We start from the raw sequence: 11,063 nt of genomic DNA, 5'->3' as shown, positions 1-11,063 counted from the left end.
GACCAGGAACGTAGTCTCACGGGTACTTGGGTGACGACCGAATTACATAAAGCCCTAGACATGGGATATACCTTAGATCGAATCTACGAAGTGTGGCATTTTAAAGAAAGCAGTCAGGATTTATTCAGATCTTACATCGATACCTTCCTCAAGATCAAACAGGAAGCCTCCGGATTTCCCCCCGACTGTAAGACCTCAGAACAAGAACAAGATTACATATATCAAGTCTTCGACAAAACAGGCATCCGAATGGACATTCTCAGTATCGAGAAGAATCCAGTGAGAAGAACCATTGCTAAACTCTTTTTAAATTGTCTGTGGGGAAAATTTGCTCAACGGTTGTTATTACCCAAAACCAGATACTTGGACGAAGAAGAGGAATTACAACAACTCTTACAAGATTCGACTCTCGACATCAAGGGCGTGCAACTCTTAGTCAATAAAGAGAACCCCAATGAAGACAAGATGCTAGTGAATTATCAAGACAAACAGGAATTCGTCGAAGAATGTCCCTTTGGAAACGTGGTCCTGGCTTGTTTTACTACCGCGCATGCCCGCTTACACCTCTACGAGACTTTACAACCTTTAGGAGATCGGGTCCTTTATTTCGATACGGACAGTATCATTTACCAACATCGGGAAGGAGCCTTTAATCCTACCTTGGGTCATAGTTTAGGAGAATGGACCGACGAATTAGACGGGGATCACATCACCAAATTCATGTCGGCAGGTCCTAAAAATTATGGTTTCCGGACGGACAAAGGAACCGAGACCCTTAAATGCAAAGGAATCACTCTCAACCATCGTACCTCCCAGATCGTGTGCCCAGAGACTTTAGAAAAAATGCTTAAGGGAGAAATAGAGGAAGTCACAGTCCCTTATCCCGACAAAATCCAGAGGACTCGTGATCATGAGCTCGTGAACAAACCATTAGAGAAAAAGTATAGAATTGTATATGATAAGAGACAATTGTTACCCTCTTATAACACTTTACCTTATGGTTATTGATATGTTGATATGTTTGTTTGTTTGTTATTACAAAAAAAAAATTGAATTGTTGTTTTTCTTCTTCTCTATAAAAAGGGGAGCAATACAAATCAAAAGTTCAGTCATGACTGAGAAGTTGCTAGATCAACCCATGCGTTATCCCCAGTATGCTCGGCTCTCAAAGAGAGAAGCTACTTTTGAGCAGGGATGGCCAGAACCTCTCTTAGGAAAAATACCAGACCTAGCTCGAGCCGGGTTTTACTACAGGGGAGTGAAAGATAGCGCTACCTGTTTTCATTGTGGAATGATTTTTAGTAATTGGGATCCCGAGGACGATCCTTGTGTAGAACATGCTTATTGGAACCCCAATTGTCCTTACATCAATCTGTATAAAGGACGAGGGTGGGTGATGAATGTGTTTATTACGTGTTTAGAACAACAGGGATATAAACCTTTACCTGAGATCAAACCTCTACTGAACCCACAACCAGACGTCCAGGCTCGAGGAAAATGTCACATTTGTTTAGACGAGGAATTACAAATCGTTTTTCTACCTTGCGGACACGTATGCTGCTGTGCTTTGTGTGCTCCTTCCTTTCAGTTTTGCCCCATCTGTCGAGGCCAGATTCAACAGTCCAAACGCCTATTTCTGTGTTAACTATAAATAAGACCCTGAACCCAACTTTTCCTTCATTGATCAACATGTATTCCGAGGAGACACCCCTCCCTTCTTTTCAATTGAAACACGAATTTACCATGGTGGTTGCTGGACCCTCGAAATCGGGCAAAACAGAATTCGTCAAGACATTAGTGAACAATCTAGACTGGATCACCCCCAGGCCCGAAAAAATCGTCTGGTGTTATCGGGAATGGCAACCCGCTTACACTTCTTTAAAAGAGAAAGTATCTTTCATCCGAAATATTCCAGAAGACGACGAGAAATTAGTAGCCAATTTGAGTGTGCCCCATTTACTCATTTTTGACGACATGATGGGAGGAAAAGCCATCGAATCTATTGTGGATTGGTTTACCCGTAAAGCGCATCATCGGAATACCAGTGTGATTTACATCACTCAGAATTTATTTGATCGAGCCGCTTCTCATCGCACCATTAGTTTGAATGCTCATTATTTAGTCTTATTCAAAAATCCCAGAGACAAATCTCAGATCAGTGTATTGAGTCGTCAGCTAGCTTTACCTCATTTGATGTCTGCTTATCAAGAAGCCACCCAGATACCTCACGGATATCTTCTAGTGGACTTGAGTCCCCAGACCCCAGACCAATACCGATTGAGAAGTCGAATGTTTGAAATGTTGACTGTACACATGCCTCAAGAGTATAAATAAAAGTGTTTCACACTCTTCTGAGTCATTGTTCATTTCAATCTCATCATGGCTCCATCAGCCAAGAGTAAATTAGTGAGAACCTTACGACGTTTACAGCGGGAACGAGATCCCGCGAAGCGAGCCCATTTAATCGAATTAGGGCGTAAAGCCTTATTGAATTGGTTTGCCATGGGAGCTCGCAATTTAATAAAAGGGGTCTTACCTATCAATAAACAGACCCAAAAGTTTATTAATAATCATCGTCAAGATTTAAAGATCATTGCCGATCAATCGGCCAGTGATGAAGACAGAAAAACAGCTATTTTAAAACGCGGAGGTGCTGGATTTCTAGGTGGAGTCATCATTCGTCATTTATTTAAATGGAATAGTCCTAAAAAACGGCGGGTTCGTCGTTTAAAGAGTGTAGTGGTAAGAGTCGATAATAAGAAACAAAGAGTGTTTCCGGATTGGATGGTCCGTGTCGGAGGAGCAGCTCAAAAGAGCAGAGAAAAGAAGAAGAAGAGAAAAGCCCCTCCCAAGAAGAAAAAAGCCCCTCCCAAGAAAACAGCGAAAAGGCGAAAATCTGCTCCTCAAACTCTAGCTCAACGTAAAGCTATGCCCGAAAGTTTAAAAAACGAAATCAATCAGTATTTTAAGGAACAAAGACAAAAGACCATAGGAGAGTTGCTCAAGAAACAAGCAGAACTGAGAATGGATCGTGCTATGGGACCCATAGGCAGTCAAAGAGCCAGTGATTTAGAAGTGTTTCCTCGAGTGAATGTGGGCATTCCCTCCTCCTCCTCTTCCCCTGGAATTAAAGTTCCCATTCATGTCCCTAAAATCACACGTTTTCAACCCTTGACGGCCTCCACCCCTCAACTACCTAAAGGCCTGAGATATAAATGTCGATATTGTGGAAAAATTTATGTCAGGGAGAAAGCGAGAGATAAACACGAGAGCGACAAACACGGAGGATATGCCCCTCCTTAAGACACTATAAAAGGGAGTGACATGAGAGACTTCACTTCATTGTTTTCAAAGATGGCCAAGAAGAAAAAGGGATGTTGTACGCGATTAAGAGCGCATGCCCCTCTTTTAAGAGTGTTATCAGACCCTCACTATTCCTCGTCTTTAAAAACAGGGATTTTAAAACATTGTTCTGGAGATTGTATTCTGAAAATTTGTGAGATCGTCTACAACCTATTAAAAGGGGTGTTACCTCTCAATTCGGCTCAGAAACGAAAACTAGCTCCAAAGAAACACATCTTAAGGAGACTGGTCCGACCCCAATCCATACAGAAAAGACGAGCTTTATTAGTACAACAAAAAGGAGGAGGTATTTTACCCCTTTTAATCTCAGCAGCACCTTTACTGTTGGATGCCGGACATTCTGTCTATAAAGCCATTAAAAAGAAGAGGAACAACAAGATACAAAAATGAGTCGTAAAATGGTGTTAGTACCTGAAGTTCTGTTGAATGAACTCAAAGGTAAACTCCCCAAACCTCCGGAATTTCAATCTACTCTGAGTATAGGTCAAGAATTGGACCAGATTACCAGACGTGAAGATTTAACTCCAGAAGAAAAAGTGGCTTTATACGGTCAAGAACTTCATCGGTATAGGAATTATTTACAACAAGCGAGAGAGCCAACGACTACCAAAAAAAAACGCTGCACCCTTAGCCCCAGCCCCCGCAGCAGCAGCAGCTCCAGCAGTAGCAGCACCACTAGCAGCAGCCTCAGATCCCGAGATCGATCAACAAATCATTCAAAGCGTGAATAAACCCATGCAAAGAAAAGCTGAATTATTATTAAATCATTTAAAGAAAACCAACGTCTTGACTTGGGATAAAGACGGAGAAATCAGTTATCGAGGTCAAAAAGTGCCCGATTCTAACATTGTGGATATAATGGCCGAAAACATGAGAACCAGATCCTTGAAAAATCGTCCGGTGCCTAAAGGATTAGATGAATTTGCTCAAGCTTTAAAAGAGACCCGTACTCCCATGGTTTACTTGCAAAATCGAGACCTTATAAAAGCCATGCAGAAACCAGGAAAAATCAGTACTCCTAAAGGGGCTTTGAGTGACGACGACGACGAAGAGGAAGAGAGCGGATTTCAGGATGCTTCCTCTTCTTTTTTGACCCCTATTAGTCGACCTGTAGAGGCAAGATCAAGGGTGTTAAAAAAATTCACACCTAAATATAGTCCCTATCGAGCCCAAAAGCAATTAAAAGCCCAAGAAGAAGAAGCCAATAAGAAATTAGAACAAATCGAGGAAAATTGGCTATCATTGCCTAAGACATGAAGAAGAAGAAGAAGAAGGGAGTAGAAGACATTTTAACAGAGATTTATTACGATCCTAAGAGAGGGTATGGAGGCATACAGACTTTGTATCGTCAGGTCAAAAGTCTGGGGCATAAGATTTCTTTGAACACCATAAGAGAATGGTTAAAAGAGCAAGATACCTATACCTTACATAAACCCATTCACCGAAAATTCCGGAGACAACAGACCAGAGTGACGGATATAGACGAACAATGGCAATTAGATTTAGCGGATGTGTCCAGTTTAAAGAAACATAATGACGGCTATACCTTTTTATTGTGTGCCATTGACGTCTTATCTAAATATGCATGGGTGGTGCCTTTAAAACAGAAAACGGGGAAAGAAATGATTCGAGGATTACAAGAGATTTTCCGACAAGACGGTCGACGTCCCGTCCGCATTCAATCGGATCAAGGCAAAGAATTTACCAATCGAGAATTCTTACAGGCGTTTAAATCCATTCATTTCTTTACCACTCGCAATACGGACACCAAAGCCAGTATCGTGGAACGATTTCAGAGAACCCTCAAAGCACGCATGTGGCGATATTTCACTCGGAATAAGACCAGACGGTATTTAGAGATCTTACCGGATTTAGTGTATGCTTACAATCATACCTATCATCGCAGTATCCAAAGAACCCCAGCTCAAGTGAAGCCCTCGAATGTGTTAAAAGTCTGGAAAACTTTATATGGGGAAGAATCATCACCTAAAACCAAAAAACCCCCCAAGTTTAAAACAGGAGATAAAGTGCGCATCAGTAAAGCTAAACGCACTTTTGAAAAAGGATATTTACCGAACTGGACCACGGAAATATTTACCATTGCTCAACGAGTCCCCGGTCGGTATCCTTACGTGTATCGAGTACAAGATTATAACCAAGAGGAATTAGAAGGGACTTTTTACGAGAAAGAATTACAACAGATCATTAAAAAAGACGACGTGTACGAAGTAGAGGAAATCTTGGGGTATAAAAAGCGACGAGTCGGGAAGAAAATCATTCAAGAAGTCAAAGTCCGGTGGAAAGGATATCCCCCTAGTTTCGATTCATGGATTCCCCAAACGGATCTCATCAAATAACACCTCATTGGAAATGTTGTGGAGAGAATATTCCTCGAGAAGAAATTGTGTATTTTGCACAATTATTCATTTGTATTTCCCTCATCATCACCAGTGTGGTCATGTTAGCTTTACACGATTCTAATAGAGAATATTGGATGGTCTGTGTGAGTTCTTCGGTGGGTTACATCATGCCTAGTCCTACCATGATACATCAAACCCCTAGGGTCAAGAAGACCAATTCACCCAGTTAATCCCGGAATCTAAAAATAGATACACCCTATAAAAAGGAGACACCATAACCCTAAGAGGATCATTTCTGATCTGAGTGAGGGACAGAGCACACATCATGGAATTTTTAAGCTCAGAGTATCGTTGGAAAATAGTAGAACCTGAAGGGACTAGTCACAAAGGAGAATGGATGAAAAACAAAGAGACATGTATTCAAGATTTCTTTGATAAGAATCCAGGACAAACAGGTCTCAATGAAATCTACCTGTATAAGAGATTCAAGTTACCGGACCGCCAAAGAAGTAAACACATGGTCTTATTAGGACCCAGACAGCCCAAGTATCGGGAATTCAAATGGAAAATCAATTACGTCTTGCCTCACCAAAGAGAGGGACCCGAAAGCAGTTTGTTTCAAGGGAAATGGATGGAAAAAGCTGGAGATTGTATTAAAGACTATTTGAAAGAAGTGATCGTAAAAGGATTCAATGCCTGTGGTAACCGTTGTGAAACAGACTATTTGTACATGAGGAGACCTTTTCCCATACAAAAAGAACTGAAGAGAAGTTTTGAATGTTTGTTATTATAATGATGTTCTTGTTTCTTGTTCTTGTTGTTATTTTTATGAATCAATAAAATAAAAAAGAAAAAAACCAAAAATTCTAGTGTTGTTATTTTTTCCCCTATATACATATGATGCAACAGGTATAAAAAAGATGATGCAATAGATATCAAAAAGATGATGCAACAGATATAAAAAGATGATGCAACAAGTATCAAAAAGATGATGCAATAGATATATAAAGATGATGCAATAGATATATAAAGATGATGCAACAGGTATAAAAAGATGATGCAACAGATAGGTATATAAAGCGGAGCTGGGAGTACCCTGCACTCATTGTATCATTTTGAAAAAGGACACTGAACAAGTCAGACGTGTTTTTTTGTTTCAAAGATGCAGTATCGCTGGTCTATTGACGAAGATGAAAACTAAACTGGGAGCGGTGATGGATTATTTTGAACATCATCCAGGACAATTCATGAAGGATTTCAGGAAAGAATCATGGGCTGACCAGGGATTTCTTGCAAAAATATTTCCAGAAAAAAAAGTGTGGTTGGAAAAAAGAGTGAAAATTCCCTATCCTCTAACAGGATCTAGAGTGAGGGTGAAAATCAACCAACATTATCAGCAATTCAAATGGGTTACTTGTACTCAAAGGAATCGACTGACACCCATCAACACCATTCAGAATGAAAGTTCATGGTACTCGGACATTGGAGATTGTCTGAAATATTATTTCAAGATGGAGAAAAAAGGACTGACGTTTCCACCTCATTATTGTCCTACAGAGTACGTGTATTGTCGCATTCCCTTTGCCCAGATTAAAGACTCGGTGGAAAAGAAAGGACATTTGTTGACTCGAGTGATTGAGGACCGATCAGAAGACGAAGAAGAAGAAATAGAAGTGTAAATTTTTTGAATAAATGTTTTGAATTTAAAAAAAAAAAAGTGTTGTTATAAATACAAAGGTCTTAAGGTCTAGAGTCTCAGTCTTAGATTGAACATGGCCGAGAGCAGTGGGTTTTACATGACTTTACCCAGTGATGGGTCTATGGCCTCTTTTTCTAGCAATACGACCGCTCAATTTAAAACCTTATTACCACAATCCCTAGATTTAACCGACGGAGAATGGGAAGTGGCTTTAACAGAAATGATGTATCCCAATTCATTGAAAAACATTACAGAAAAGGAGGCTTATTTTGACATCCTGGTTCCTCAGTCTTATGCTCGCCATATCAAAAACCCCAATGTTTATGGCAGATTTAAAATGAAAACCTTAGACCCAATGCCATTACGTCAATGTCCTGTACTGCTCGACTGGGCCCATACTAAACGGCCTGCACTCGTTGAACTAGACAGCAAGATGGAAATTAGACGAATTCACTTCAGACCCGGGCCTTACACTCACCCCAAGGCTTTAACAGAGGAAATAAGTCTAGGACTACAGAGATCATTGAAAAAAATATGGAAAACCCTTGGTGATGGAAATGAAGAAAAATCTATGAAATTAGTATATTACGAGACCTATGATCGAGTGATGTATGAAATCAATGAAAAAATGCTTACTCCCTTATGCATTCGTTTCCCCACATCCCTAGCTTATAAGCTAGGCATGGACAGTCAGAAAGTCATTCTTCAGAACGATACAGAAAACATGACCAAATGGATCAACATTAGTTACTTGGGAAACAGTACTGTGGATTTATATGAAAATCTGAAATCCATGTATGTCTATTGTGACCTGATTCAACCCCAGACGGTAGGATCCAATGCCTTGAAACTCTTAAGAGTGGTGCCTTGTACATTTCATTTGGAGGATTCAAAACAAGCCAAATGGGAACCCATTCGAGCGGAATATTTGAAACTAAGTAAAAAACATTTCGATACCATTGAGATTCACATCATGACTCCTTTAGGGACTCCCATGCCCTTTGTAAGTGGCAAATCAGTGGTGAAACTTCATTTCAGAAAAGTCTACTGAGATGAATGTACCGTTATTGTGTTCCATCTTATTGGGTGTGGTGGCTTGTCTGGTCTGCTGTCTGTATTGTATTCAGCCGTAAAAGGGTATAAAAGGAAGTCCCCCGAGGATATAAAGGTCAGTTGAACAAGAGACATGAACCATGCAGTATCATCCCGGATTACTGAGACAAAGAGGACACAGTTGGACTTATCATAAAGGTTTATTACGTCAAAAAGGCGGAGCAGTAGGTTCTATCATCTCTGGATTGGTGGGAGCCCTTCCCTTGGATAATTTTTCACCCGGACTTCCTGCTACACAATTACTCAAATTGGGTAGGCTTTTAACTCACATGAAACCTCAAAAAGGAGGAAATTTTTTAAACTTCCTCTCGGCAGCAGTCCCTAACATACCCCTACCAGGCACAGACTCAGGTTTGACTCTCAAAAACGCGGCCGAGTTAGCCATGGGGTTACAAAAAGGTCGAGGATTTGTCAAAGATCTACTCCAACATGGGAAACAACAAGCCCTCATGGCCGGAGTGAAGATAGGCAGAGATGTGGTGGGAAAAAGAAAAAACATCAGAAATGCTCTTTTAACCCACGGACTCAATGCGGCCAAAAATACAGGTCTATTTGCTTTCAATCGAGGAGTCTCTTTACCCTTTAGAAAGAAAAAGAAGAAAAAAGGACAAACAGGTCAAGGAAGAAGAAAAAGAAGAAAGCAGACAGGGAAAGGAAGAATCCTGTTAGCCCGAGGGGGTCCTAAGAGAAAAAGGAAAAAACAAGGAGGAATTCCTAAAAGAAAACATCATTTAGATGTGTTTGACTGAGAGAGAGAGAGTATAAATAGGACAGTCCAGGGAACAGAAGGTTCATTTGTGAAAACTGAATCCTAGTAGACACATCATGTTACAGCCCGATTCCTGTGCGTGTGGGATGAACAATTTAGAATTGTTTCAAGTCCCTCCGACTAATATTGCTTTAGAAGACTCGAAATGGGAAGAATATTACCCCATTTCCAGTACTTTAGATTCCGACACCGCTCCCATCGAATTTGAAATTAAAGGACAAGGAGATCATTATCTGGATTTATCTCAAACTTATGTTCAAATGGTATGTAAATTTACCAAAGACGATGGAAGTAATCTGACTGGGGCGAACAGCACTTCCAGTCCCGTGAATAATATCTTACATTCCATGTTTACGGAAATCGATGTCAGTCTGAATGGAAAAATAGTGACTCCGGGGACGGATACCTATCCTTACAAAGCTTATCTGGAGAAATTATTGTCTTACCGACCCAGAACTTTAAAGACACAGACCAGGGCCTGTAGTCTGTGGGAAAAAGATACGGCAGGACACATGGACGAAGTGGGGATAGAGGCTCTTGGTCTAGCTCAAAATAAAACCTTTAATGTAACTCCGGGTGCAAATGGTGGTGCCGACACGGTGACCATTAACGAACCCATCCTCACAGCGTTACCGGCCAATTCTAAAAACGAAGGATTCCGAAAAAGACACCAAGCTATTGCTGACAGTAAGAAAATCAGTTTGCTGGATACTTTACATTTGGATTTGTTTCAACAAGATCGATTTCTACCCAATGGAGTGGACGTCCGTTTGCGATTTAATCGAGCTAGACCCTCTTTCTACATGATGATCAAAGGAGGAAGTACAGGAAAAGTGAAAATATTGAGTATGATCTTGTGGGTGAGAAAAGTCAAACCCACAGCAGTCATGATGAATACCATTAATCAGAGTTTGAATACCCACAGAGCCAAATATCCCTTGAGAAGAGTGGAAGTGAAAACCTTTACCATCCCCATAGGGACCCAGTCTAAGATTACGGATCATCTGTTTCAAGGTCAGATGCCTAAACGTCTCATTTTAGGCTTTGTGGAGAATGCCGCCTTTAACGGAGATAAAACTAAAAATCCCTTTCATTTCCAAAACTTTGGGATTAAGAAATTAGATGTCAGTATCAACGGAGAGACCATGAGTACTCGTTGTTTTGAACCTAATTTCAACGAGGATTTATATTTGAGATCCTATCTCAGTCTGTATCAAGCTCTGGGAAAATTAGGAGAAGATTGGGCTCCGGACATCATCCTAGAAGAGTATAAAAGCGGCTACACTCTATGGGGCTGGGATTTCACTAAAGATCAAGAAGCGCAATCGGATAAATTCCACATCATAGAAACAGGAAATCTGAGAGTAGAAGTGCAGTTTACCAACAATACGGTTAACACCATCAATTGTGTGGTGTATGCAGAATTCGATAACTTATTAGAAATTAACAAACAGAGAGAAGTGAGCATTGATTACTAATGGATACGGGACAATTGAGAGAAGTCTTATCCAGAGAATTCAAGAGTTCTTTTGGAGGCGTGTATCCTGTAGATTTATTACCGGATCAATTAAGACCTGGAGAAAAAGCTGTCGTGGTCAATACGGATCCTCAAGATCGACCTGGAGAACATTGGGTGTGTCTATATGTGAGCAATCCCGTGGTGGAATATTTCGATTCTTATGGATTTCCTCCCTTACAAAAAGAAATTCAAGATTTTATCCAGCGTCATGCTCAGCAATGGATTTATAATCCGTATCGC

At 40.5% G+C, this 11,063-nt stretch overlaps 1 protein-coding gene across 1 annotated transcript; it reads left to right on the top strand.

Moving 5' to 3' along the window:
* Positions 1–8,615: 8,615 nt before the first annotated feature.
* Positions 8,616–10,782, top strand: LOC134235462 (uncharacterized protein F54H12.2-like). Its single transcript, XM_062717592.1, has 2 exons — positions 8,616–9,014; positions 9,370–10,782. The coding sequence occupies exons 1-2, from the start codon at positions 8,616–8,618 to the stop codon at positions 10,780–10,782; spliced, it is 1,812 nt and encodes a 603-aa protein (XP_062573576.1).
* The last annotated feature ends 281 nt before the right edge of the window (positions 10,783–11,063 follow it).

Source organism: Saccostrea cucullata, unplaced genomic scaffold (genome assembly GCF_032062105.1).
Source record: "Saccostrea cucullata isolate Sc308-1 unplaced genomic scaffold, CSIRO_AGI_Scuc_v1 ctg9657, whole genome shotgun sequence".
In the NCBI taxonomy this organism is placed as follows: domain Eukaryota; kingdom Metazoa; phylum Mollusca; class Bivalvia; order Ostreida; family Ostreidae; genus Saccostrea; species Saccostrea cuccullata.
The sequence above is the reverse complement of the archived record's forward strand: the minus strand, read 5'-3'. Positions and strand labels throughout refer to the sequence as shown.

Bases quoted from the DNA above. Each gene is read 5' to 3' on its own strand.
- LOC134235462 (XM_062717592.1), top strand. From the start codon at position 8,616: ATGCAGTATCATCCCGGATTACTGAGACAAAGAGGACACAGTTGGACT. The intron at 9,015-9,369 runs GTGGGAAAAAGA...ATCATGTTACAG, and splicing joins TGAAGATAGGCAGAGATGTG to CCCGATTCCTGTGCGTGTGG.